A 23,315-nucleotide genomic window follows, 5' to 3' on the forward strand; every position below is an offset into this window, starting at 1 on the left:
TCACCAAGCATGAGAAGCGCTTGCGAACCAAAATAAACTGTTCTCTACCAGCGTCCAGTAGCGCATGGTAAGGATATATGCCACGATGCCCATGACATACATGGCTCTGATCTCTGTTGAAAAAAAAAGGTGTTCGTCCGCGGCTGAAAAAAAAAAAACAAGAAAAGCTGACACGTACGTTGACGCTTTTCTGGATGCCATTGGACCTCTGAGCTGTAATGTGGCACACCCATTAGGTTGCAAAACACGTGAGCGGCAATGGGAGGGAAAACGGAATTCGTGCGAAGGAACAGGAACGCGCAGTGAAATCCAAAAAGGGTTGTGTAGGTGAACTGGAAGACTAGTAGATGTGCATCAATTAGGTTGTGTTCTAGAAACGGCGATATCAGAGGCACGCACGAGTGACAATGATTGCGCGTTGAAGAGCTTGACGGGTCTGTCCATAACGGCAGTATGCTTCCCATCCATGATGAAGGTGAGCTATGGGACGTGTCAGGATCGACGTAAATAGGCATAAATACAATGGGACGCGAACCTGCACCAAACGAAATGGGGGTAAAGAAAATCAAAAAATTCCGCGATACGCCCGCAAGGTGGTAGATAGCAATGATACACGATCGCCACACAAGTTCCTCAGTAACCGGTCCCTGGGCACAGAGATAGCTGAATGGAAGTAAGTACATCAAGAACGGATGGGCGTACGACAACAAAGTTCCTGAATCCCGTCCAGGTGAAGAACGTGTCTCGAACGTCCCTGAAGGTCCAACGCCTGAAGGGAAGCTCCCCTTGAAGATGGCGGACATATAAAGGTCCCATGAATAGTGCTGGGGTGACCAGGTACGCCGGAATAGTGTCGCCACTCAACGTCAGCCCCAAACGAGGCTTGATGAAACTCCATGAAGGTGCGTCCTCCTGGGAACGGGACGTCTGAATAAGACCACACAAACGAGAAGATGGAGAAACGCACAGGAATATAGCTTTTCCAAATATATCTGATGACTGCATAAGCCCATCCACAGGCGACAGCCGTGCTGATTGAAGCAGAAAGTAGCCTTGCCTTAATGACCGAAGGATCATCTCTCCAGCGTTCCTCCGGTTGCTTAACGCGCTCTCTCCCGACACCAGCGCTAGGAGAGGCGGAAAAGGAAAGACGAGTATGCTTCATGAGGTATAGAGGAAACACATAACCAAATGTCACTGCAACATTATAGATATGGGCCGTATTGAGCGGCAAGGGAGGTTGGCGAAGTATTGTCATGCCGTCTTGAGCCATTGTCGTTGGTTGAAGTTGGTATAGAAAGCTGAGAGATGGGCTCGTCTCAGGACTTTATAACGAAGGACAGGTGATCGCGCTTTTGACAAGATAATTCAGTTTCAGTTGTAACTCGATGACGTTGTGATAGGTTGTGGTGGCCCATGACAAGGCATGAGAACGGGGTTAAGGTTCACCACACAGCGGTGACCCATCGCAAGAACCTCTCTCCCGAAGTGGCTCACACTATCAGGCAGTCAATAATTTATTTGCTGCATGTTCATGAACATAAATACACATGTTTGGGATAAAGCCACACATATCAGCCAGCGATGATTTCGAATCACCAATGAATGAGCAACGCAGACGTGATCAGCATACCAGCCAACCCCCCAATGGTACCGACCACGGCCCAGCGCGTGTACTCGTCGAAGTGGCGAAGCGTCTGACCGACATTACTAACGCTCAACCCGCGAAAAGCATAAAGGGCGACGCCTGTGACAAACGCGGCAATAGACCATATGAGAAAGACGAGAGGGAGAGAAAGAAGGACGCTTCGTCTCTGTATGACACATCGCACAGACGTGAGCACGATCGGGTATGTGGCAAGATCTGAAGAGACTCACAGAAAGAACGATCATCCCTTCGTGGGCATGATACGTCGTAGTCCGCTCGATGTCGCTCTTGTAGCGGAATAGGGCGATCACTGCCGAGATCATGCTCGAGGCCGAGAGGATGATGGCTACGAAACCGGCGACACGAGTGACATCGTCCAAGCCAGGAAGCGAAATGAACGTCACGGAAGCACTGAGAATGACAGCCGCCTGCGCGCGGAAGTCAGCATGGCTTCCACGAAAAGACCAGCTTGTACAATCACTCACGATAAGACAGGCGCAAGCACCGACAATAAGCATGGGACCAGCCTCATTCCGCAGTCCGCTCTCGGTGTCGATGACGTGGTGTTGTGAACGGTCCAAGAAGAGATAAGGGAGGCCCAAGCACAACAAAGAGATGATGAAGTCGAGGAACGAGCGGCGGAATGGCGTGTGGTGTGGCGTCTGTACAACACCCTTGTTCCCATCCGGAGAGCGGCTGGGGATGGGGTGCCCTTGGCGCCACGCAGCTTGACCGAATTTGAGCATGAAGAAGAAGTATGAGATAAATAGGACATACTGATGCGCAGAAGAATCTTTGCTATGACACGAGTACGGACCATGGACTGTGTCGGAGAGCTGGGTGGGCCTGCATAGTTCGTCAGCCAAAAACATGTTACGATCGTGGCGGAGGTAGTGACTGACCATCGAGCGAGCGAAGCAGGCCCATGAGTTCTTGACATTCATCTTGGCTGAAAGGTGGCGGTGTTGGATGTGAAGAAGGCAGAAGCCGATCTATGGAAGTTCAGTAGTGCTGCGATACGTTTTCCATCGATCAACATTACCTGTATACGACCATGTCAAGATATCGATCGCTTCCGCAAGGGAGCTCGGAGGCAGAGGCATATGAGCCGGGTGCGTTTCGATGAACGACCAGTAGCGACTCTCCATATCGAGCCCTAAATGATGAAGATTTAGCATAGCGCCGATCGCATATCGTTAGCATGAACGCGTTCATATACTCACTGTCTTCTTCAGGGATATGAATTTCATTGGAATGCATCGGAGGCTGCTCCAGCGAGATCGCTCTCATCGCATGGTGCACCCACGCCCTGGCCGGCACGAATTCCTGCTTCGCAGTGCCTGCGTCCCGCAGCCACAGCTCCCAGCCTTCCGGGGGTAGCGCCATATCGTCGCCCCTGCCGCTACCGCCGAGGAAGGCGGACACCACCTCGAACTTGCCGGGGTTGCGCAGGTCGACATCTGTCGTGACATGCAGGAGGGCGTGGGAGAAATAAACAGAGCTGTCAGGCAGGATGTGCTCTCTCCATCCGGAGGCTTCGAAGCTCTGCGATGGCACGGGCCAGATAGAAGTGTCGCTTGGGCGGAAGTAGATGGCCACAGGCTGTGCATCTTTCACAGGTGCTGGGAACGAGGGTGTGGAGGGGCGGCGAAGGAGAGGTCGAGTTTCACTTAAACAAGGGGTATGAATAAGCGAACGGGCAAGGAGACATGGACGACTCACTCTGTATCATATTCGACATGATCCATAGGCGAGTTGAGCATGCTGCGACCGGCATAGCTGGATGGGACTGTCCGTGGACTGTTGAAGAGTCAGCCTAAGAAATGGTGCACGAGTTAAGCGAACGAACATGGAATACATATAATCTCGGTGCTGGAGGACCGGCATGACAGCCGGTGCAGGTGCAGCCTGCTCTCGAGGGGCCTCCACGGTGGATGGTCTACAAAGTATACGTCACGTTTTTGTTACACAGAGAAGCGCGACGAGTGCTCACTGCGGCATATCGAATTTATCGTGTGCAGGAGAATGAATATCGATGAAAGATGGGCTCGAAGCTTCTGGGTCAGCAAACGGATTCTCGTATCCACTACCGGAGAAAGATTATCAGCTCCAAGTAGCGAGCTCGAGCTGCCGAATGCATACCCGGGCAAGACGCGTTCCCGCATGTGGTCCTCTGAAGTCGGCTCTGCGATCGATACATGTTTCGCATCATCCGTCTTGTGAGTAGACGGCGCGAGCGAAGACTTGCTGAGCTTCGGTGATATGGTGCCGTTGACGATCAACCCGGGCGTGACGGGACGCGTTTGAGATGAGGCTGTAGACGTGCGCGTCCTCGGCTTCGACGCAATGCTCGCCACGGACTTCTTCCTCGCGAGGCCTTGCTCCAAGCTAGAGTGTTCGATGGGCCGGGGTGTCGCCACAGCGCTGGTGGTCTCCTGGGAGTCTGAAGCGGTATCTGCGAGAGCGAGGCCGGCGTCGTCGGCTGGACGCTGCTGCGCATCCCTCACGAGCGAAGTCGTCGATCCGGACGCCAGCCACGGGTTATGAGTGACGGACGGCGCGCGTTTGTGTTCTGGAGCGGGCTCCGACTTAGTCTCTGGCCTGCTCTCCGGCGCGGGTCCCTGAACGTCCATCGACTGGCTCCAGGGCGCCGCGACCATCTCCGTGGCGGGCGGGCCCTCAGATTGCGCCCTGTGGTGAGAGTGGGGGTGGGAGTCCGTGCTCCCCTCCGACGTCCCCGCGCGCTCGCTCGGCGCGACCTCGTGCACTTCTGTGTCTCCGGCAGACTGTGTCGCCGGAATGGACCCCACCACGCTCATCTGGTCAGGGGTCGCGACCACGTTGGCGGAGGCCCATGGTATGACGTCTGGCTCGAGGGCCTTGGGGGCAGGGATATCGATCGGCGCCGACGCAGTCATTGGGGGCGCGGCGAGGGGGGACGGCCCGAGGGCCTCAGCAGCCTCAGCCGCGCCTTCGCGGGCGGGGGACTCGGGGACGGGGCTCGGGAGCTTGTGGTAGTCGTTGAGAGACGCGGTTGCCAGCGATGCGGAGTCTAGCCTGAGCGACTCCGTCGACGAGCGGGAGGGAGTGCTGGGTCTGGTGAAGGAGAGACCGGAAGAGGTCCTTCGCATCAGTGACCCCACCCGGGAGCGCATCGACCCTTTCGACGGATGCGACGACGACATTGTCGGCGAAGGTTAGCGATGGGATCAAAAGTTATGTGAGCGTTGGATGGGAGGACAAGAACGCAGGAGGGACTCCGGGCGGGAGGATACTTGGAGAGAGAGATGGTCAAGAGGGGGACGTGCGACGCAGATGATCATGGAGGGCGCATTATCAGAAGGGCTGCCTGCAGGTTTCGTCGAGGTAAACGGCGAGCATCGGTGCTCTGCATAGCTGTGACTGATGTGCTCGGACGAAGGGATATGAGGGCGTACCATGGCTATGCCGGGTTCGGACTACGCATGGTGCATCGAAATGTAAAGAAGCGCGTGGTTAGCACGAGGTGAGGCCCGAGCAAGGCAGCAAGTGTCTGGGTCATTCGAACCTACGGGTGCTCTAGAGGTCGATATGGGTGCTTAGAGGCCAGTATCTATTTTTCAGCAGACGGGGCAGGTTTGTGCAAACGCCAGTCGAGCACTAGAGAAACCAATATGATATCCCGGTGGTCAGGCATGTTCTGGTCAGAAAACGCAATATATTCCTGGAAACCCTGTTGCTAAAACAGGGTGTGAAGTGCACAGAACATTGATGAGGGCGGAGAGGACGCGAGCGAGGGCGGAGGAGCCTGGGGGAGCGAGGAAGGAAAGGAGGAGCCGAGATGGCTGCCACGTGCTCGATTGGCACGACCAGCGGCACACCGCACACAGCGCTCAGCCCGTAAATCCATCTCCTGAACCCGATGTTATTAGACGTGTCCGTGAGTCGCCAGCCCCGCTGACCCGCCCACGCGCCTGACCCCGTCCCCAGCGCAAACAATTCAACCGCTCGGACCGCGTCAAGGCGGTCGACTTCCACCCCACCGAGCCGTGGCTCCTCGTCGGGCTCTACAACGGCAACGTCAACATCTACAACCACGACACGGGCGCACTCGTCAAGACGTTCGAGGTCGCGGAGGTCCCCGTGCGATGCTGCCGCTTCATCGCGCGCAAGAACTGGTTCGTCGCGGGCTCGGACGACTTCCAGCTGCGCGTCTTCAACTACAATACGCACGAAAAGGTCGCCGCGTTCGAGGCGCACCCCGACTATATTCGATGCCTCACGGTCCACCCGAGCGCGAGCATCGTGCTCACCGGGAGCGACGATATGACCATCAAGGCATGGGACTGGGACAAAAACTGGAAGTGCATCCAGGTGAGCCGCCTAGCGTCCACACATACACATACATGTCTGGCGGTCCTGCGAGAGGACCGAGGCTGACGGGTGGGGTTGCAGTCGTACGAAGGGCACACGCATTATATCATGAACATCGCCGTCAACCCCAAAGACGCAAACACGTTCGCCTCCGCGTGTCTGGACCGCACGGTCAAGATCTGGTCTCTCGGCTCGTCGGTGCCCAACTTCACGATGGAGGCGCACGACAAGGGCGTCAACTACGTCGAGTTCTACCCTGGCGCGGACAAGCCGTACCTCGTCACGACCGGCGACGACAAAACGGTCAAGGTCTGGGACTACCTCAGCAAGAGCTGCGTTCAGACGATGGAGAGCCACACCAACAACGTCTCGTTTGCCGTCTTCCACCCCAACCTCCCGATCATCATCAGTGGGAGCGAGGACGGAACGGTGAAGATCTGGAACAGCGGTACGTATCGGCTGGAGAACACGCTGAGCTACGGGTTGGAGCGTGCGTGGTGCATCGCGGTGCGGAAAGAGGCCAACGAGCTCGCCGTCGGGTTCGATGAAGGGTCTGTCGTGATCAAGGTAGCTATCTCCTCTTTTGATTCTCTCTGTGCTGATCATCGGCTGACCGAGTATACCAGCTTGGCCGTGACGAACCAACGTTCTCGATGGACCCCGCAGGAAAGCTCATCTACATCCGAAACAACGCCGTCCTCTCCTCGAACCTCCAGACGATTGCAGACGACGCCTTCACAGAAGGCGCGCGCCTCTCGCTCTCGATCAAGGAGCTCGGCTCAACCGAAATCTTCCCCACGTCCATCACGCACTCGCCCAACGGCCGGTTCGTCACCGTCGTCGGGGACGGCGAGTACATCAACTACACCGCGCTCGCGTGGCGGAACAAGTCCTTCGGCAACGGGAGCTCATTCGCGTGGGCGGGCGACTCCAACACGTACGCGGTGCTGGAGGGGAAGCTGAAGGTGCGGGTATACAAGAATTTTAAGGAGCGCGGGGGGGCAGGGATGAAGGGCGTCGGCTCGTGGAGCGTCGAGAGCTTGCATGGGGGCCCCTTGCTCGGCGCGCGCGGGACCGGCTTCGTCGTCTTCTGGGACTGGGAGACCGGCGAGATTGTCCGGAGGATCGACGTTGAGTCGAAAAATGTGCGTCGCACTCTATGATTTTCGTGTGCGACTGAGGGTGACGGTGTTCGTAGGTGTTCTGGTCGAACACGGGAACGCTGGTGGCGATCGCCGCTGAGGACTCGTTCTTCATTCTGCGATTCGATCGGGACGCATACAACGCGAAGTTAGAGGAGGGGGCAGAGATCGGCGACGAAGGCGTGGAAGAGGCATTCGAGGTCATCGGGGAGGTGTCTGAGAAGTCTGTTTCCTCTTCCGTATCTCGCCCCACACGCTGACTCGATTTTTGCGCGCAGCGTCAAAACAGCCAAGTGGATCGGCGACTGCTTCATCTATACGAATGCCGCCAACCGGCTCAACTACTTTGTGGGCTCCGAGACGTACCCCATCACGCAGTTTGACCGGTATGTTGCTTTCGCTTCGCGCGTGCACACTGCTGATGCTATATTTTATTAGGCCGATGTCGCTCTTGGGATACATCCCCGCGCATAATCGGGTCTACGTCGCGGACAAGGACATGAACGTCTATGGGTATGCTTTGGCGCTGAATGTCATCGAGTACCAGACGGCCGTGCTACGGGGCGACATGGACGCTGCAGCCGAGATCCTGCCCAACGTGCCCAAAGACCAGCGAAACAAGATCGCGCGTTTCTTGGAGGGCAGAGGTATGCCGCATCTCCCGTCGTTCTCCTCCCGCCATCTCCGCCACTAAATCCCACGCTCTTTCCAGATCTGAAGGAGCTCGCGCTGGAGGTGACGACGGACGTGGACCACAAGTTCGAGCTGTCGCTGCAGCTGGACGACCTGGACTCGGCGCTCGCGATCGCGCGCACGGTGCCGGAGGCGGAGGCGGAGACGAAGTGGAAGGCGGTCGGCGACCGGGCGCTCGCGGTGTGGCGGTTCGACCTCGCGCGGGAGTGCTTTGAGAAGGCGGGGGACCTGAACGCGCTGATGCTGTTGCTGCTGTCCATCGGCGACGGGGCCGGGCTGGAGGCGCTGGCTGCGAAAGCGGGTGCGTGACGGCGGTTGGCTGCTGTGTGCGATGGCGACTGACGGCGTGTATTCTGGCGTTTGGCGTTTGGCAGTGGAGAAGGGACAGAACAACCTGGCGTTCGCGTCGCTCCTGCAGCTGGGCAACGCGAAGGCGTGCGTGGACCTGCTGGTGAAGACGCACCGGGCCCCCGAGGCCGCGTTGTTTGCGCGGACGTATGCGCCTAGGTAACGTCGCCGCGCGCGTCCCTGTCCTCGTCGCGTCGCACTGCTGACGCCGCGGGTTCTATCACAGCCAGGTGCCGGCGGTGGTGGACGCCTGGCGGGACGAGCTGAAGAGCAAGGGCCGGCCCAAGATCGCGGGGGCGATCCCGTCGCCACGTGACCACCCTGATCTGTTCGAGGAGGGCTGGGCGGAGGCGCTGGCGGGCGAGGGCGGCGCCGTCGATGAAGAGCCGCTGATTGAGCTGAACGGTGACGCGGGTGAGTCGTGGCAGGACGTGTGATTGCAACAGATACTGATGCCGCCCGCTCGTAGTGTTGGAGCCTGAGGGCGGGGAAGGGGAGGAGGGCAGCGCAGAGGCGGAGGCGGCAGAGGCGGCGACGGAGGGGTGAGGACGGACTATATACGTTTCTAGTTGTTGGTAGCCAATACATATATATTTATTGACCGGCGGTACAGCATACGTGGGGAAGCGAGGCCGAGCGGGAAGGGCAACCGGCGAGGGCCGCGTGGGAGCGGGGCTGCGTTTCAAGGCCTGAGCTTGCCCTGCGGCCTTTGCCATCCATTCCACTCGCTCGCTCTGCTCAAGAGGCCGTCTCCTCTCTCTCCTTTCAAGGCCATGGCCTCCTCATCGGCGACCCCAGCTGTGTCCTCGGGCGACCTCGTCGACCTCGTCTCCTCGTCGGGCTCCGCAACCGTCTATCCCTCCGACGACGCCATCCTCGCCGTCCTCCAAGCTCGCTTTCGCTCAGACCTCCCCTTCTCAAAAATAAATGCCTCCAACCTCGTCGCAATCAACCCCTACAAGGCCCTCGCCACCACAAACGAGGCCAGCGCGACTGAATACGAAGAGCGGTCCTACAAGGACACCTCGATCGCCGTGGCTGGCTCCACCCAGGCCCTCCAGCCCCATCTCTACGACCTCGCAGCAAAGGTCTATCTGCTCATGAGGCGGCGCAATCAGCCCCAGGCCGTCGTCTTTCGGTGAGTCTTTCGTCTGTGGAGCACCGTTGGAGACGACAGCATGCTCGTCATCCCACCCTGCCCTGATGTGCTCAATTTCCAATTCTTCTTCCCAGCGGGATCACTGGAGCGGGCAAATCCTTCAGCAAGGATCTCTTCGTCAACCAGGTCCTCAGGATCTCTGCCCACTCGAAGCGCGAGACAAGGCTCGCAGACCAGATCAAGGCCCTCACCCCCCTCCTTGACTCTTTCGGCAACGCGAAAACCCTCCTCAACCCCAACGCTTCGCGGCACGGCCGCTATTTCGAGCTCCACTTCAACGAGCGCGGCCGCCTCAGCGGCGCAAAGGTCCTCACATACGGGCTCGACAAGACGCGCCTCAACCGCCTCACCCACGAGGAGCGCACCTACCACATCTTCTACCAGCTCCTCGCCGGCGCCACCCCAAGCGAGCGCGATGCCCTTAATTTGGAGGACCCTTCCGACTACGCACTTCTCGCCTCATCCGGCTGCTACCGTCTTCCTTCCGGCCCTTTCAGCGACGACGCGATCGCCATGGACGACCTGCGCGTGGCCATGCGCGCCCTGGGCTTCAAGCCGAAGCACGTCGCCTCCATCTTCAGCCTCGTCGTCGCCATCCTCCTCCTCGGCAACCTCCAGTTCGGCGAGGGCGATGCACGGGACGTCTCGGCCTACGTGTCAACCCCACTCGTGCTCGATCAAATCGCCCGTCTGCTGGGAGTGACGTCGGAGGATCTCGCACAGACCCTAACCAATAAGACGAGCTACGTGCGCAAGGAGCTGTACACCGTGCTCATGGACGCGGAGCAGAGCGCGCACCAGCGCGATCAGTTCGTCCGCGATCTGTATGCCATTCTGTTCGCCTTCGTCGTGGAGACGGCGAACCACCGGGTCGCGCCCGGCGCGCAAGACCCACCCCCCCACTCGCAGATCGTGCTCGTCGACCAGCCCGGCTTCCAGTCGCGCGGCCCGTCGCAGACCGGGTCGATGATGTTCTCGGGCAGCGCGCCGCTCGTGCACGCGTACGGCCAGAACGGGTTCGACGAGTTCTGCATCCACTTCGCGGACGAGGTGATGCACTCGTACGTGCTGCGCAACCTGTTCGAGGACGCGGTCGGCCTCAACGGCCAGCTGACGGGCGACGGCCTGGCGCTGCCCGCGATCACCGTGATGGACAACTCGGCGTGCATCGAGCTACTGCGCGGCGCCCAGCTGAGCGAGCGCGCGCACAAGAAGCCCGCCGGCATGTTGGGCGTGCTCAACAAGGCGTGCTCGTCGTACAAGTCGGGGAAGAGCGGGGACAAGATGGACGAGGACCTGGTGCAGGACTTGGTCGCCAAGTTCGGGGTGCACGCGTCGTTTGTCGTCAGCCCAAGCGTCGGCGGCGCGTCGGAGCGCAATCTGTTCGGCATCAACCACTACGCGGGGAGCTGCTCGTACGACACGTCCGGCTTCGTGCAGAAGGACTCGGACATCTTGGACTCGGCCTTCGTGACCCTCTTGCGCAACTCGACCGACTCGTTCGTGTCGAAGCTGTTCTCGGGCCCCAGTCTTGCCGCGGAGAAACACTCCAAGGACGAGAACACTATCGTTCAGGCTCAAGTATCGTCAAGACCGCTGCGGCACCCCACACCTCTGTCCGCGCAGACCGGCGACGAGCACCCTCAGCTGGATCCCTCAAAGGTCTACCCGATCACCACCCAGCTCAACTTTACCCTTTCCGAGATCGTGGCCAGCCTCGATCGCACCCGGCTGTGGACGGTATCGTGCATCCGACCAAACGACTCTGGCTCCCCCAACTCGTTCGACAAGCGCCGGGTGAAAGCCCAGATTCGGTCGCTGTTGCTCCCGGACATGGTCGCGCGGCGGCGGACGGACTTCATGGTGGACTTTGAGCACCTGCAGTTTTGCGACCGCTTCGTGCCGACGATGCAGGGCACGGAGGAGGACCGGATACGGCAGTGCGCGCAGGCGAACGGGTGGAGAGAGGGCTCGGACTACGTCGTGGGGCATAGGATGATATGGCTCTCGTTCGGCGCATGGAAGACGGTCGAGGACGGTCTGCGGGCGATCGAGAAGGAGCAGCGCAAGGCGTCCCAGGAAGGCGACGACGGCGACAGCGTGCTGCCCGATGATAACACAGAGTATACCCATCAGGACGCACGCTTCGATCCCCATGGCGGCTATGCGGAGAGCGCGGATAACTTGCTGCTCGCGCGTACGGGCACGGGCGGGACCCAGTATCGGGACCCCAACGGGCCTGAGTATGGCCAGGGCGGGCTGCTGACTCCCCGGCAGGAGCAGATGCCTCCCTACAGCGAGGGGGACAGTGCGTGGGGATCGGAGTACGGAAAGAAGGAGTACCCTGGCGATAACACGCCGCCGGACGAATCGTCAAAGGAGGGCGGGCTGATCGTGAAGGAGGCGCCGAACGCGGTCGAGGAGGTGCCCACCAGCGGCATCCGGCGCGCGTGGCTGTACATCGTATGGGGCACGACGTGGTGGATCCCGACGTTCATGCTGAGCTCGGTGGGCCGCATGAAGCGCCCGGACGTGCGGCTCGCGTGGCGCGAGAAGGTCGCGATCTTCACGCTCATATTCCTGCTGAACGCGGTCGTCGTGTTCTACATCGTCGTGTTCGGGCGCCTGCTGTGCCCGAACTTCAACAAGGCGTGGTCGCTCAACGAGGTGGCGGAGCACACCGGCACGAACGACTACTGGGTCACGATCCAGGGACAGGTGTACGACGTGACGAATTTCGTGCAGCGGCAGCACAGCGACATCTCGGGGGAGAACAGCAACGACAAGGACACGCTGACGACGCTCGCGGGCGCCGACCTCACGGGCTACTTCCCCCCGCCGCTCGTGCTCGGCTGCCCCGATCTCGTGTCGGACACGAACCTCGAGCTGTCGTATTCGAACTTCACGGCCGATATACCCACCGCGGTGCATACCTCTGGGAACCTGCAGTCGAACACGAACTCGAAGCTGCACGACAGCGATTGGTACACGGATAGGTTCTTGAGCACCCTCAAGCAGTACCGCAAGGGGCCGTTGGTGTATACCACGAAGACCATCATGGCATCGGCTCAGGACGAGGACAGCCCGAGGTGAGCTTTGGCTGCTCGAGCCATTGCTGGCTTTTGTTTGCTAATTGGGCTTCTATTCGAAGGACGTGGGCGATCTACGAAGGGAACCTCTACGACCTCACGGACTACTTTTACACCATCACGCAGCACTCGGGCGACACGACCTCGTACACGTTCCTGAACAGCGACATCACAAATATCTTCCAGCAGCAGCCGGGCCAGGACATCACGAAGCCGCTGAACCAGGTGCTCGCGAGCCTGGACACGACGACGCGCGACCAGAACTTCTACTGCCTCAATAACGTGTTCTACGTCGGCAAGACGGACTTCCGCAAGTCTGCGAGATGTCAGGCGAACAACTATATCCTGCTCGCGGCGTCGGTCATCCTCATGACGTCGATGGCGGTCAAGTGTGCGTGATCCCGCTCTGGCCGGCCCTTTGCGTTCGTCTGATCTCTCATTTCTGATTTTTTTTTTTTTGCAGTCTTGGCGGCCCTGCAGCTCGGCGGGAAGCGCAACCCGGAGATGTTGGACAAGTTCGTCATCTGCCAGGTGCCGTGTTACACCGAGGGCGAGGACTCGCTGCGCAAGACGATCGACTCGCTCGCGAACCTCAACTACGACGACAAGCGCAAGCTGCTGTTCATGATCTGCGACGGCAACATCATCGGGAGCGGCAACGACCGCACGACGCCGCGCATCGTGCTCGACATCCTCGGCGTCGATCCGAAGCTCGATCCGGAGCCCCTGCTGTTCAAGTCGATCGGCGAGGGCTCGAAGCAGCTGAATTATGGGAAGGTGTACTCTGGCTTGTATGAGTTCCAAGGCCACGTCGTCCCGTGAGTGGTCTAATGCAACCCGGATCGGTCGAACGGTCGCTCATTCCCCCCCCCCCCCCCTTTTTTTTTTACGGCTGTGTGTAGGTATATGGTCATTGTGAAGGTCGGGAAGCCCACGGAGCGGTCGAAGCCTGGCAATCGCGGAAAGCGCGACAGTCAGATCTTGTTGATGCACTACCTGAACAAAGTCCACTTCGACAGTCCCATGACGCCTCTGGAGTTGGAGATTTACCACCAGATGCGTAATGTCATTGGGATCGACCCCGCGTTTTACGAGTATATCTTCACCGTCGATGCTGATACGGTGCGTGTATATCTGTCTTTGCGTTAGATGCAGTTATTTATGGGCGATTGCAGACGGTCACTCCCGATTCTCTGAACCGTCTGGTGGCTTCTACTGCGGACGATTCGAGTATCATTGGCATCTGCGGTGAGACCAGGCTAGAGAACGAGGAAGGTTCTTGGTGGACTATGATCCAGGTATGCTCGATATATGCGCGCTCAGAAGTGCATACTCACCTTGCATCCAAAACAGGTCTACGAGTACTACATCTCGCATCATTTGTCAAAGGCTTTCGAGAGCTTGTTCGGCTCCGTCACTTGCTTGCCTGGCTGTTTCTCTATGTACCGCATCCGTACCGCTGACAAGGGCCGTCCCATCATCATCTCGAACCGGATCATCGACGAGTACTCCGAGCCCAACGTGGACACGCTGCACAAGAAGAACCTGCTCTCACTCGGTGAAGATCGTTTCCTCACGACGCTGCTCATGAAGCACTTCCCGACGTTCAAGACCAAGTTCACGCCGGATGCACTGGCGCACACCGTGGCGCCCGAGTCCTGGCGCGTGTTGCTGTCCCAGCGTCGTCGGTGGATCAACTCGACGGTGCACAACCTGTGCGAGCTCGTTCTCCTCCCTGAGCTGTTCGGGTTCTGCTGCTTCTCGATGCGGTTCTTCGTGTTCATCGATCTCTTGGGTACTTTGGTGCGTTTGGCTTTCTTGTGGCGCGGTGGTTTTCGATTCTCATATTGTGTCCGTTTCAGATCCTTCCCGCGACTGTCGTTTACGTGAGTCCATGCGATACTGTACCTGATGAGCGTGTCGACTGAATGACGGTCGTGATACGTAGTTGATATACCTGATTGTTACCGTCGCCACTGGCAAGGCCGCCCTGCCAATTATCTCTATCATTATGATTGCTGCGGTATACGGCTTGCAGGTCGGTGTCTCGCTTTTTCTCGAACCTCAAAACGGCTAAATTCAATGTTTCTTTCAGGCGCTCATCTTTATCATCAAACGAGAATTCATGTTGGTTGGATGGATGGTGGTTTATATTATTTCGTACGTTGCCGTGGTTTCTGCGTACTCTGCCTCTGCACCCTAATGCTGGTATTTTTAGATATCCGGTGTACAGTTTCTTGCTTCCTGTGTATTCGTTCTGGTGCATGGACGACTTCGGTTGGGGTAACACTCGCTTGGTCATCGGCGAAGGTAACAGCAAGAAAGTGATCATGAACGAGGACGAAAAGTTCGACGACTCTATGATTCCGCTCAAGAAATTTAGCGGTAAGATTTTCCTGACTGGTTCTTTCATTCTGGCTGACGTTTGTCCAGAATACGAAGCGGAGGCTTGGGAGACCGGCTCACATCGCTCGGGCGAGACGGGCTACACCAAGGCGCGTTCACGGGCACCTGCTTCGCGGCCAGAGTCGCCTCGCAGCTACATGCATGCGTCCCAATCAGGCGATTTCTACCGGGACACGAACGCGATGCAGTCTAACAAGGACCTCCGCAGCCAAGTATCTCACAGCAATCTTTCGCATCACGGTGGGCAGCAGGCGATGTCGCAGTACGGTGGGGGCATGCCTCAGCTGCCGTTCATGCCGTTCGGTACGGGATACGCAGGGTCGGCTAACGGGTCTGAGTACGGAGGCCAGATGCCCATGGCGATGGCGATGCCTTACCAGCATTCTGGGAGCGTGTACGGGATGGTGCCGAATGGCCCTCGCAACACCATGATGACCAACTATAACATGTTCGGCGGCGGTATGGGTATGGGAGGCATGTCGCCCGCGCCCTCTGTTACAGGCGTGGCCCCGGTCGGACCGTCCATGGGCATGCAGCAACGGCCAATGTCGACGTTCTCGATGGCGACATCTGTGAATCCGTTTGCAGGGCCCAGTATGAGCACGGAACCATCGGACGAGGAGCTCACCCAAGCGCTGCGCAATTACCTGAGCACACAAGACCTGATGACCGTTACGAAGAAGTGAGTGCTCTGCCGCGCCCGTCTCGAACCTGCATGCTGATCGAGCGCTATCGCGCGCACCAGAACCGCACGCGAGGCCATCATGGCCCGCTTCCCGAAGGCGGACCTGACGTCTCGCAAAGCGTTCTTGAACGAGTCGATCGACAAGATCCTCTCTGAATCTTAGAGCCTCCTTTGCATCTTTACCATGCCCCATGTTATCCTCCCGCTGCATCCATCATGTCCACGTCTCCATTCGCATCGCACATCAGCCTATCTTAGTTCAGTCATGGAATGTGTCGTTGCCTCGTTCCGAACACTCTCTTCTACCCGCATAGTAGTAATACGCCTATGTTCATACATTCTCGGACCCTCTTCGTCGTGTCGCTCGTTCTTCTTACCGGTCTGGACTTGACGTTTTTCTCTCTCGTTTTGACATTATCTCATGGTCAGTCGTTGTAGTACCTTTTGCTCACGGACAATGAATAATAGATATACTCGATGAAGGCATACCTGACGAGTGTGCTTTGGCAGTCCTTTGGCCTGAGGGAGCTCGGGCCTGCTCGGGCCTGCTTGATCGCTTCGGCTCGAGGCTGACACAGGAATCTCGATCAACTCCGGCATCCACAAATGGCAACACTGCGCTGCCGGTGCTCCATGACCATCCTCTTTCCCCACATCTTCCTTCATCTCCTCCATTAGTGAGGATGCCTGGCCCAGCGATCTATGTCGTAGTTGCCGTGAGCACCGTCGTAGCCGCCGTAGCTTTCAAACAAGTACGCACACGCTCTGGCTATCCGCATCATAATCTGATGGTGTATTGGTAACGGTCTCCCCAGTTTGTCTATGATCCTCACTTGCGGCCAAAGTTGGAAGCATGGAAGGAAAACATGGCAGAGCAACGTAGGGCAAGGGCGCAGCGCCGGAGACAGAGTGCGGCGCCAGTCCCTAATTCTGCACACCAGTCCGGCCCCGATTCTTCGGGCGACGATGGCGATGCGCTTCTTGTATACGGCGAGCAGAGCTCGTCCAGGCGAAGGCCTTCACTTGGCTCTGAATACTCAAGTAGCCCAATCGAACTGGAGCAGCTGGTCTCTAGAGAGGTCGATCAGTGGAGGAGCAATGTCGACATGAGCCGGGACCAGTCGGGGCTCAGGTTGAGGCATAGGAGGGTTTCCGACACAGGCACGACAACGAGCACAGTAAACTTCATGGATGATGTGAGTGCATGGTATATGCAGACATCTTTTATTACGGCTGATTCATGCTGGGGACATTGTATAGCACATACACGATCCCATATCTGTTCAGCCTATAGAGCCGATCTCCTCACAAAGAACACCAGATATCATCTTCGAACAACCACAGTCTCCGTTATTGCATCCGCAACTACCGCCATCGCCTCCCAGCACGGTGCGCAGCATCCAAGCGCTTGCGATCCCGCTCAATGAGCGCTCCTTATCGTCGCCCTTCGAGCTTGGCTCTGTGTCCGCCAGCCCCATGTCAACTGCGACCACCACATGGCAGACTGCAAACGCATTCACCACGCCGTCTGTGACTATCAGGAGCATTTCCGACTCGCATCGCACGCCGTCCTCACGCGCCTCGAGTCCGGACTCCGATCTGCTCGCATCCTCGCTGTTCACAGGCATGTCTGACTACCACACGCCTCCTGCTGGCTCACCTTCGCTATCCTCGCCACGCGGCGCGGTCTCGCCCACGTTGTCGTCTCCACGCATCAGCGTCGACGTCCTCTCTGCACGCACGTCCCCGTCGCCGTACTCTTCGCGTGCGGCTTCCCCTCCGGTGGGCGCGCATAGTCCAGGCGTGCTGCTCTCGCCGCCGTACGCGCACTCGGACTTTGGCGTGCTGAGCGAGGACGACGGCGTGTTCGCGCTTCCTTCCCACGCGTCGAGTGATCTTGACACTGACGAAGACGCCTCCGACCTGGCATCCGTCCCAGGGAGCGAGGCGTCCAGCTGGGCAGATATCGAGCCGCACACTGCGCCCTCGCGCCGCTAATGCCAACACGATATGTGCATCCATCATAGATTACCTGCGTCTAATCTCATTTGGCGTTCGTACGTTTGCTCCTCTTTTTCCATCCTTATTCTGGTCTCTACACATGCTTTCAGACTGTCTGCATATCTGTGTTGTAGTATATCTGCCGTTTTAAGTCCGACCCATGACACTTGCTCTTCGCTGTCGTACACGTCGCGTAGTCTAAAGCATTCGCGTTCTTTGTCGGTGTTGTTCTAGTGGTACGTAAAGGAACATATGTATGTATATTGACCTTGTCAATGAATTGAGATACTCGCGAACTGGTCGACTCACCAATGAAACCAAGGGACTTTCGAACGAGAGCGATGAAGGACAAGGGTGTGAGGGCCGGACAGGGGGCGCTGAGACTACCTCTCCACACGTGTAACATCGACTTCATTAATCCCACATCCAATTAATTTCAGCTGCACGTTCAGCGCGCTCGTCGAATCCCCCGGAAATGGGCTGTCCTTGTCTCTTCATGCACGAACCGTACATAGACTTACTAGTCGCACGACCGCTCGCTCCGTAATATGGAACATGCATATCAAACGCATCGAAAACATGATATGGACGGGCTAAGCACAGAGACAGAGACAGAGACAGAGACAGAGACAAGGCGCGATGGACATGGCTACGGATACGGATGTATAGATGTATAGACTAGCTAGACGTACGTACGTGGGCGCACGCGTATATGTGAGGCGCAGCCACGGACGTCACACGCATCTCTCCCTGGAGAGCGAACGCGACCAATGCAGGGGGAGAGATTCCTGGGTGGTATGTATGTAGAGGAGCAACGCGGTCTGCATGAACAGACCTAAGTAAGGGGCGCAAGCCAACCCGCGATAAATATCCGCGTGGAACGTGTTGGCGGAGTCCGTAGACGAGAGACGAGAGACAGAGACAGGGTCCGCGGGATGGGATGAGATGGTAGTTATTAACAAGAACAAAGGATGCGAGCGCGGGACGATTAGGGCCGCATTGCTTTGCTTTGCTCTGCGGCGTGGTAAGTATAGAGTGGTGAGCATGCCGCGAGGCAGAGAAAAAAAGCACGAAACGCGCGTCAGCACCAAATCCAAGAAAAAAGTAGTCATAAATCGGTCAGCGATAGATCATCACAGTCTCCAGCCTCGGCGGCGGCGGCGGCGGCGGCATCGCCGAGACGCAGCCATCACCGGTCGGGCCACACCCGCCCGCCCACGCGAATCCAGGTCCCTGCGCCCGCTCCCGCCCCCGCCCCTGCGCTCGGCCCGGCGCTCTCAGCCGGCTTCTCGCCCAACTCGCCCTCGCCCTCGCCTTCGCCCTCGTGCTCCCCGCTCTCTGTGTCTGCGTCCGCGCCCCCCTCCACGTCGCCCCGCACCCAGCGGTCCGCCGCGGGCCCGTCATCCAGCACCCGCACGCCTTCCGCGTCCGCGGCGTCCCAGAACTGCAGCCGCGTGCGCACAGACCCGCGCGATACGAGCGGACGCCGCGGCGGGGGCGGCGGGGGCGGCGGGGGCGAGGAGAACACGAGCGCGGAGCTCGGGCGCCTGGCTGCGCCGCCCGCGCGTGCTTCCATCTCCTCGGGTGCGCTGGAGTCCGAGCCCGCGGGGGATGCCGGGGGCGGCGCGCGAGCGGGGAACATGAAGCCCGGCGCGGAGCGGACGTTGGCGGAGAAGAAGGTGAAGATCGCGCGGCGCGGCGAGCCGCGGCCGGGGCTGGGCGCGAAGGCCGGTGGGGTGCCCGTCGAGGCGCGGGAGGTGGGTAAGGGGGACACGGGGGGGTCGCGGGCGTGCTGGGCGGGGGGCAGCCAGTACGAGGGGCCTGAGGGGCGCCGCGGGGAAGGGGCGGCGAGGGAGGGGCGGCGGGTGGTAGATAGTGAGGATGAGGTGAAGAGGCTCTCGCCGGCGGCTTGGCAGGGGGTATAGATCGTCCCGAGAGTGTTACCACTGGTGAGAAAAGAACATGAGTACGGTGCAGTCGAGGGGGCGCTACGTAAAGGAGAGAGGCTCACCAGACACGGCATCCGACACCCTCGCGTATGCAGCCGCACGCGCTCTGCATCATCTTCGCTATGGCCTTGCAGTCGAAGTACTCGGCATCCATAGGCCCGACTGCAAGGCCGGCTGTGCCTCGGGCAATCCAGACGCCGTGCCTGCGCCGCGGGAGCGCGACAGTGTGGACGAGTGCGCCGCATCCGTTCGTGCGGCGAGGTTTAGACCCACGGCGGGCAGGGGCCGGGGCGGGACCAAAAGCGGACGCCCGACGCCGTGAGGGCGCAGGATGCGCAGGATGGTCGTGGTCGTAGTCATAATCGTGGTTGTGTTCGTAGTCAGAGTCGCTGTCGGGCAGATCGCCGCCGCAGAAGAGCATGTAGGAGCCCGCGGCCTGATCGGAGTCCTCGAGGCGGACCTCTGCCTCGAGTGTCTCGCGGGAGCCATTGAGGTCTGCACCCTCGCCGCTGGCCCTGCGCGCCCACACCCACTCGCCGCCAGCGCCACCAGACTCGTCGTCGTCGTCGTCTAGATACTGGCCTGAATAGGGGTCGGCTGAGGGGTCGGCTGCGGCGTCGGCGTCGGCCCAAGCGGCGGGACTGTACGAGTACCACTGGGGTGGGGGCGTGCCAGGGACTTGCGCTCGAGGAGGCGAGAGTGGCTCAGCTGGGAAAGCACGAGAGGTGGGATTGGTGCTGGGGGGTGGGATGGACATGGAAGGGAGGGCGCGGTGGGTGGAGGAGGGAGGGTCGCGGATGGCACCGCGACGGCGAAGACGAGATGCTTCGCCTGTGCGAACGACGTCGGAGAGGACGATGGAGTCGTCAGCGTCGATGATGGCGGGGAAGGGCGAGAGAGGGCGTGCGGGGTGGCGGTAGGAGACGGGCATGGGCGTGTGCACAACACCTGCTTGCTCCTCCCACTCCGCCGCCTGAGCCCCTCGCTGACTAAGCACTCTTCGTTCATTATTGCAGTACAAGTCGTACAACATACAACCACAACCCTCCGTAATACATCATAACACCCCCTTCACGCAGGAACAAGCCTCTCCGCGCTCGCGCTCGCAAGAGTCGCGATATCCGCCACGTTCGCCGGGTTGTAATGCGAATACGGCGAGCCCGGCCGCCCGGGCAGCGACACGTCCGACGCGCTCGCCCGCCCGTCCCGCCGACGCATGTACGGCGACGGCGACCAGTGCGCGCTCGGGTCTGGGATGGGCAGGGGAGCCTGCGACGGCGTCGGCGACCCCGACGGCTGCGCGTACCCGTCGAGAGTCGCCCCGCGAGCGGGGTGTGGCGATATCGATGGTGCTGGGTATGGCGAGACGTTCGGTGGCGGCACGGGCAGCGCGTCGGCCCTGCTCGGCGGGGAGACTGCTGAAGACGGCCGCGAGTAGTACTGCAACGGCGGTTGTTTTTGCTGTTGCTGCGGTACCTGCTGCGACGCCGTCGGCGCCGCCTCCGCGTAGATGCTCGGCCGCCGCGAGCTCGAGCGCCGTCTCTCCGATCCCGAGTGGCTTGATGCAAGAGGGCGCGGCACGGTGCGCGGCGAGGAGCTGGCACCCCCGTAGCGCGTCGGGTTCGAGGGCGTGTAAGCGGCCGATTGGGAGTATCCGGCCTGCGGCGGTAGTACGGGCGCGCCCTGACCGGCGCCCCCCGCGGCCACGCGTGGGTCCGCGTAGATATTTCCGCCGCCTCGAGGGGGCCCGTTGGGCAGTGGCGATGACACGCTGCGCGGAGACGGCGAGACCCGCGGAAGCTGGCTCGGGGGACGGTTCGGGCTCAGGTAGTTCTTCGCGTCCTGAGTCGTGTGCAACGAGCGGCTCGGCGTTGACGCGGACGCGGACTGATGTCAGGAAAAAAACGGGATCAGTGGGTTCCAGCAACAAAACTTCGAGGGGCGCGACGTACCGGAGATACAACGGTGATGCTCGGGGCCACGGATGGCCCTGACGAGGACGCACGCCGATGCCCGTTCCCGCCATCATGGGAATATTGACCGTCATAGAACGATGGCCGAGAAAACCCCTGGGCGAATGACGACTGCGAACGGCGGTGGCCATTGCTGTCTGGGCGGGTATATGTAGCAGGCGCCAGGGGCTCAGGAATTCTAGCCACAGGTGGACGATGGAGGGGTGGAGGACCCCTCCGTGGGGGACTGGTCATCGCCTGTAGACGTTGATATATATAGCTATCAAACGTCGAGCAAAGAAGGACGTACCTCTTCTGCTGCCATGCGTCTCAACTGCGGTCCGGCTTGGGTGTTGCCATATCTCAGTGCATCTGCGATTCTCTGACGCTCGAGGGAGTTGTTCCCAGGCGAGCGCTGTTCAGGCTCATATGGCTCATCGTCGAAAACCATCTCAGGAGGGGGCGGCGGTACGTAAACGCGCGCCGAAGAGCCCTGGTAACCACCGAGGCCTGAGGAGCGGTAAGCAGCGTAACTCTCGTCGGCATCTCGGGCACCTGCGATGGGCCTATCGTCATCCGGTTCGATGTATATGGTGTGTGCTCGAGAACCGTGGGGCGAAGACTCTGTATTGACGACCTCGGGGATTTGTTCGAGAACGTTGGGTACGGGGACATGAGGTGCGCGAGCTGGCGTGGGCATTGTATCACGGGTCGGGAACGGAAGTATGTTTGAGGGCGTCATGGACGCCTGGGACGTCGAACGGCGTACAGGAGCCGGCGTCGCCCCTGCCGGTCCAGGGATCAAAGACTGGGGTATCGACGACGGGCGTTGTGGCGGGGACACGGGGAGGGGCTGAACCTGCGGTGACCTCGTTATCGGTGGTTCCCGCTCACGCCGGTCAGGGAAGACGGGTCGCACACGGATGCCCTCCTCGTCCTCATCCTCGTCCTCGTCCTGATCGAAGTAGTCCCTCTGACGTGCCATACGATCCCGCGGCGCGCGCATCCTGCCCCTCTCGTCATCGGGCTCCTCGCTCTGCGCATCCATCATCCCTATCCGCTGCCCTGCACGCAGCCCCTCCCGATACCCCGTAGCGCGCCCGTCCTCCAGCGCGAGCTGCACCAGCCGGTCCTGCTTCAACCGCCTCGCCGTGTCGCGCGCGCGCGCAGCCGCTGCCTCGGCGTCGTAGCGCAGGCGCTCCTGGTCGCGCAACATGCCCTGCGCCCGGTCGATCTCGCTCTGCGCGTTCGCAAGCTGCACCTTGTACATCCCGAGCTCCTCGCGCGCCGTCGCGCCATCGCGCAGCGCCGAAGAGCGCGCGTCGGACGCCTCGCGCACGCGCTGCGTCATCTCAAGCGCGATACGCTCCGCGTGGAGGGCCCGCGTGCGCGAGGCGTCGAGCTGGTCGAGCGCGGCTTGCAGCGCGCGCCGCATGTCCTTCGCCTCGCGCGAGCGAGTCGAGACGAGGCGCTCAAAGTCGCGCAGCGTCCAGTGGTGGCGAGAGGAGCGGTCGTGTCGTCGAGGGTGGAGAGAATGGCTGGACATGGTATGGAGGGAGACGCGATTGTCGGCGTGGGGATGTGGGGATCCTTGGGGCTCGGGCGCTGGTTCTGGTACTGGCATTTGCACGGGCTCGGGGTCCGATGGGATTTCTGGATCTGGGAATTGGTGCAGATGGGGCGAATCTAGGTATTCGAGTGTCCCACTGCTCGACGACTGAGAGGGCTGTGGTGGCGAACCAGGGAGCCTGTTCGACATGGGAGGTTTGTGTCAATGTGTGGCGAGCAGAGCTACGCCTACCTGTGAGAGTATGATACATCTGTGCCGCTGTACATGGTATCGTCGACTGCGGGCGCAAGGTGGCGACTGAATGGGAAAAGGGAAATAAG

General features: G+C 59.7%; 8 protein-coding genes across 8 annotated transcripts; 4 read left to right on the top strand and 4 right to left on the bottom strand.

Moving 5' to 3' along the window:
- Positions 1-221: 221 nt before the first annotated feature.
- On the bottom strand, positions 222-1,240 carry HETIRDRAFT_240649 (uncharacterized protein; the record flags this gene model as incomplete). Its single annotated transcript, XM_009545212.1, has 5 exons — positions 222-340; positions 400-480; positions 536-647; positions 703-909; positions 968-1,240. Coding segments are annotated over 5 exons (792 nt in total), but the record flags the coding sequence as incomplete, so codon positions are not given.
- A 262-nt stretch (positions 1,241-1,502) lies between these two features.
- HETIRDRAFT_472051 (uncharacterized protein) lies at positions 1,503-3,966 on the bottom strand. Its single transcript, XM_009545213.1, has 11 exons — positions 3,791-3,966; positions 3,642-3,734; positions 3,498-3,587; positions 3,371-3,448; positions 2,872-3,317; positions 2,691-2,804; positions 2,551-2,640; positions 2,426-2,494; positions 2,134-2,375; positions 1,879-2,076; positions 1,503-1,814 (listed from the first exon to the last, which is right to left on the bottom strand). Exons 1-11 carry the CDS (start codon positions 3,811-3,813, stop codon positions 1,596-1,598), a joined length of 1,662 nt encoding a protein of 553 aa, XP_009543508.1. The 5' UTR covers positions 3,814-3,966; the 3' UTR covers positions 1,503-1,595.
- A 1,583-nt stretch (positions 3,967-5,549) lies between these two features.
- HETIRDRAFT_415508 (uncharacterized protein) lies at positions 5,550-8,730 on the top strand (the record flags this gene model as incomplete). Its single annotated transcript, XM_009545214.1, has 11 exons — positions 5,550-5,567; positions 5,618-6,001; positions 6,083-6,568; positions 6,628-7,146; positions 7,200-7,366; positions 7,422-7,529; positions 7,582-7,790; positions 7,856-8,137; positions 8,211-8,343; positions 8,411-8,598; positions 8,654-8,730. The coding sequence occupies 11 exons, from the start codon at positions 5,550-5,552 to the stop codon at positions 8,728-8,730; spliced, it is 2,571 nt and encodes an 856-aa protein (XP_009543509.1).
- Positions 8,731-8,957: 227 nt separating this feature from the next.
- HETIRDRAFT_47229 (uncharacterized protein) lies at positions 8,958-10,939 on the top strand (the record flags this gene model as incomplete). The annotated part of the gene is made up of 3 exons (XM_009544911.1): positions 8,958-9,322; positions 9,418-10,569; positions 10,618-10,939. Coding segments are annotated over 3 exons (1,839 nt in total), but the record flags the coding sequence as incomplete, so codon positions are not given.
- Positions 10,940-11,587: 648 nt separating this feature from the next.
- Positions 11,588-16,036, top strand: HETIRDRAFT_34180 (glycosyltransferase family 2 protein). The gene is made up of 12 exons (XM_009544866.1): positions 11,588-12,432; positions 12,495-12,823; positions 12,896-13,250; positions 13,335-13,554; positions 13,608-13,730; positions 13,786-14,235; positions 14,295-14,318; positions 14,381-14,470; positions 14,528-14,592; positions 14,651-14,817; positions 14,866-15,520; positions 15,584-16,036. Exons 1-12 carry the CDS (start codon positions 11,627-11,629, stop codon positions 15,684-15,686), a joined length of 3,387 nt encoding a protein of 1,128 aa, XP_009543161.1. The 5' UTR covers positions 11,588-11,626; the 3' UTR covers positions 15,687-16,036.
- A 136-nt stretch (positions 16,037-16,172) lies between these two features.
- On the top strand, positions 16,173-17,818 carry HETIRDRAFT_472059 (uncharacterized protein). The gene is made up of 3 exons (XM_009545215.1): positions 16,173-16,275; positions 16,339-16,719; positions 16,784-17,818. The coding sequence occupies exons 1-3, from the start codon at positions 16,207-16,209 to the stop codon at positions 17,519-17,521; spliced, it is 1,188 nt and encodes a 395-aa protein (XP_009543510.1). The 5' UTR covers positions 16,173-16,206; the 3' UTR covers positions 17,522-17,818.
- A 251-nt stretch (positions 17,819-18,069) lies between these two features.
- HETIRDRAFT_432852 (uncharacterized protein) lies at positions 18,070-20,392 on the bottom strand. Its single transcript, XM_009545216.1, has 6 exons — positions 19,536-20,392; positions 18,991-19,432; positions 18,903-18,968; positions 18,662-18,868; positions 18,435-18,538; positions 18,070-18,359 (listed from the first exon to the last, which is right to left on the bottom strand). The coding sequence occupies exons 1-6, from the start codon at positions 20,228-20,230 to the stop codon at positions 18,203-18,205; spliced, it is 1,671 nt and encodes a 556-aa protein (XP_009543511.1). The 5' UTR covers positions 20,231-20,392; the 3' UTR covers positions 18,070-18,202.
- A 70-nt stretch (positions 20,393-20,462) lies between these two features.
- Positions 20,463-22,964, bottom strand: HETIRDRAFT_472060 (uncharacterized protein). The gene is made up of 3 exons (XM_009545217.1): positions 21,736-22,964; positions 21,426-21,683; positions 20,463-21,360 (listed from the first exon to the last, which is right to left on the bottom strand). The coding sequence occupies exons 1-3, from the start codon at positions 22,858-22,860 to the stop codon at positions 20,545-20,547; spliced, it is 2,199 nt and encodes a 732-aa protein (XP_009543512.1). The 5' UTR covers positions 22,861-22,964; the 3' UTR covers positions 20,463-20,544.
- Positions 22,965-23,315: the final 351 nt, after the last annotated feature.

The sequence above is a fragment of the Heterobasidion irregulare genome, assembly GCF_000320585.1.
Source record: "Heterobasidion irregulare TC 32-1 unplaced genomic scaffold scaffold_03, whole genome shotgun sequence".
NCBI lineage: Eukaryota > Fungi > Basidiomycota > Agaricomycetes > Russulales > Bondarzewiaceae > Heterobasidion > Heterobasidion irregulare.

Coding starts and splice junctions, on each gene's coding strand:
- HETIRDRAFT_34180 (XM_009544866.1), top strand. CDS start 11,627: ATGCCTCCCTACAGCGAGGGGGACAGTGCGTGGGGATCGGAGTACGGA. Junction 14,236..14,294: donor TCGATCTCTTGGGTACTTTG/GTGCGTTTGGCT, acceptor TGTCCGTTTCAG/ATCCTTCCCGCGACTGTCGT. Junction 14,319..14,380: donor TTCCCGCGACTGTCGTTTAC/GTGAGTCCATGC, acceptor CGTGATACGTAG/TTGATATACCTGATTGTTAC.
- HETIRDRAFT_472060 (XM_009545217.1), bottom strand. CDS start 22,860: ATGCGGCGCGCGCTGCAAGCCGCGCTCGACCAGCTCGACGCCTCGCGC. Junction 21,684..21,735: donor GACGCATGGCAGCAGAAGAG/GTACGTCCTTCT, acceptor CAACGTCTACAG/GCGATGACCAGTCCCCCACG. Junction 21,361..21,425: donor GCATCACCGTTGTATCTCCG/GTACGTCGCGCC, acceptor TCCTGACATCAG/TCCGCGTCCGCGTCAACGCC.
- HETIRDRAFT_472051 (XM_009545213.1), bottom strand. CDS start 3,813: ATGCGGGAACGCGTCTTGCCCGG. Junction 3,318..3,370: donor CATGTCGAATATGATACAGA/GTGAGTCGTCCA, acceptor CCCTTGTTTAAG/TGAAACTCGACCTCTCCTTC. Junction 2,641..2,690: donor CTTGACATGGTCGTATACAG/GTAATGTTGATC, acceptor GAACTTCCATAG/ATCGGCTTCTGCCTTCTTCA.
- HETIRDRAFT_432852 (XM_009545216.1), bottom strand. CDS start 20,230: ATGTCCATCCCACCCCCCAGCACCAATCCCACCTCTCGTGCTTTCCCA. Junction 19,433..19,535: donor GGTGTCGGATGCCGTGTCTG/GTGAGCCTCTCT, acceptor CCCCCTGCCAAG/CCGCCGGCGAGAGCCTCTTC. Junction 18,869..18,902: donor GGCCCGCGGCGGACCGCTGG/GTGCGGGGCGAC, acceptor GCGCGGACGCAG/ACACAGAGAGCGGGGAGCAC.
- HETIRDRAFT_472059 (XM_009545215.1), top strand. CDS start 16,207: ATGCCTGGCCCAGCGATCTATGTCGTAGTTGCCGTGAGCACCGTCGTA. Junction 16,276..16,338: donor CCGCCGTAGCTTTCAAACAA/GTACGCACACGC, acceptor CGGTCTCCCCAG/TTTGTCTATGATCCTCACTT. Junction 16,720..16,783: donor CAGTAAACTTCATGGATGAT/GTGAGTGCATGG, acceptor GACATTGTATAG/CACATACACGATCCCATATC.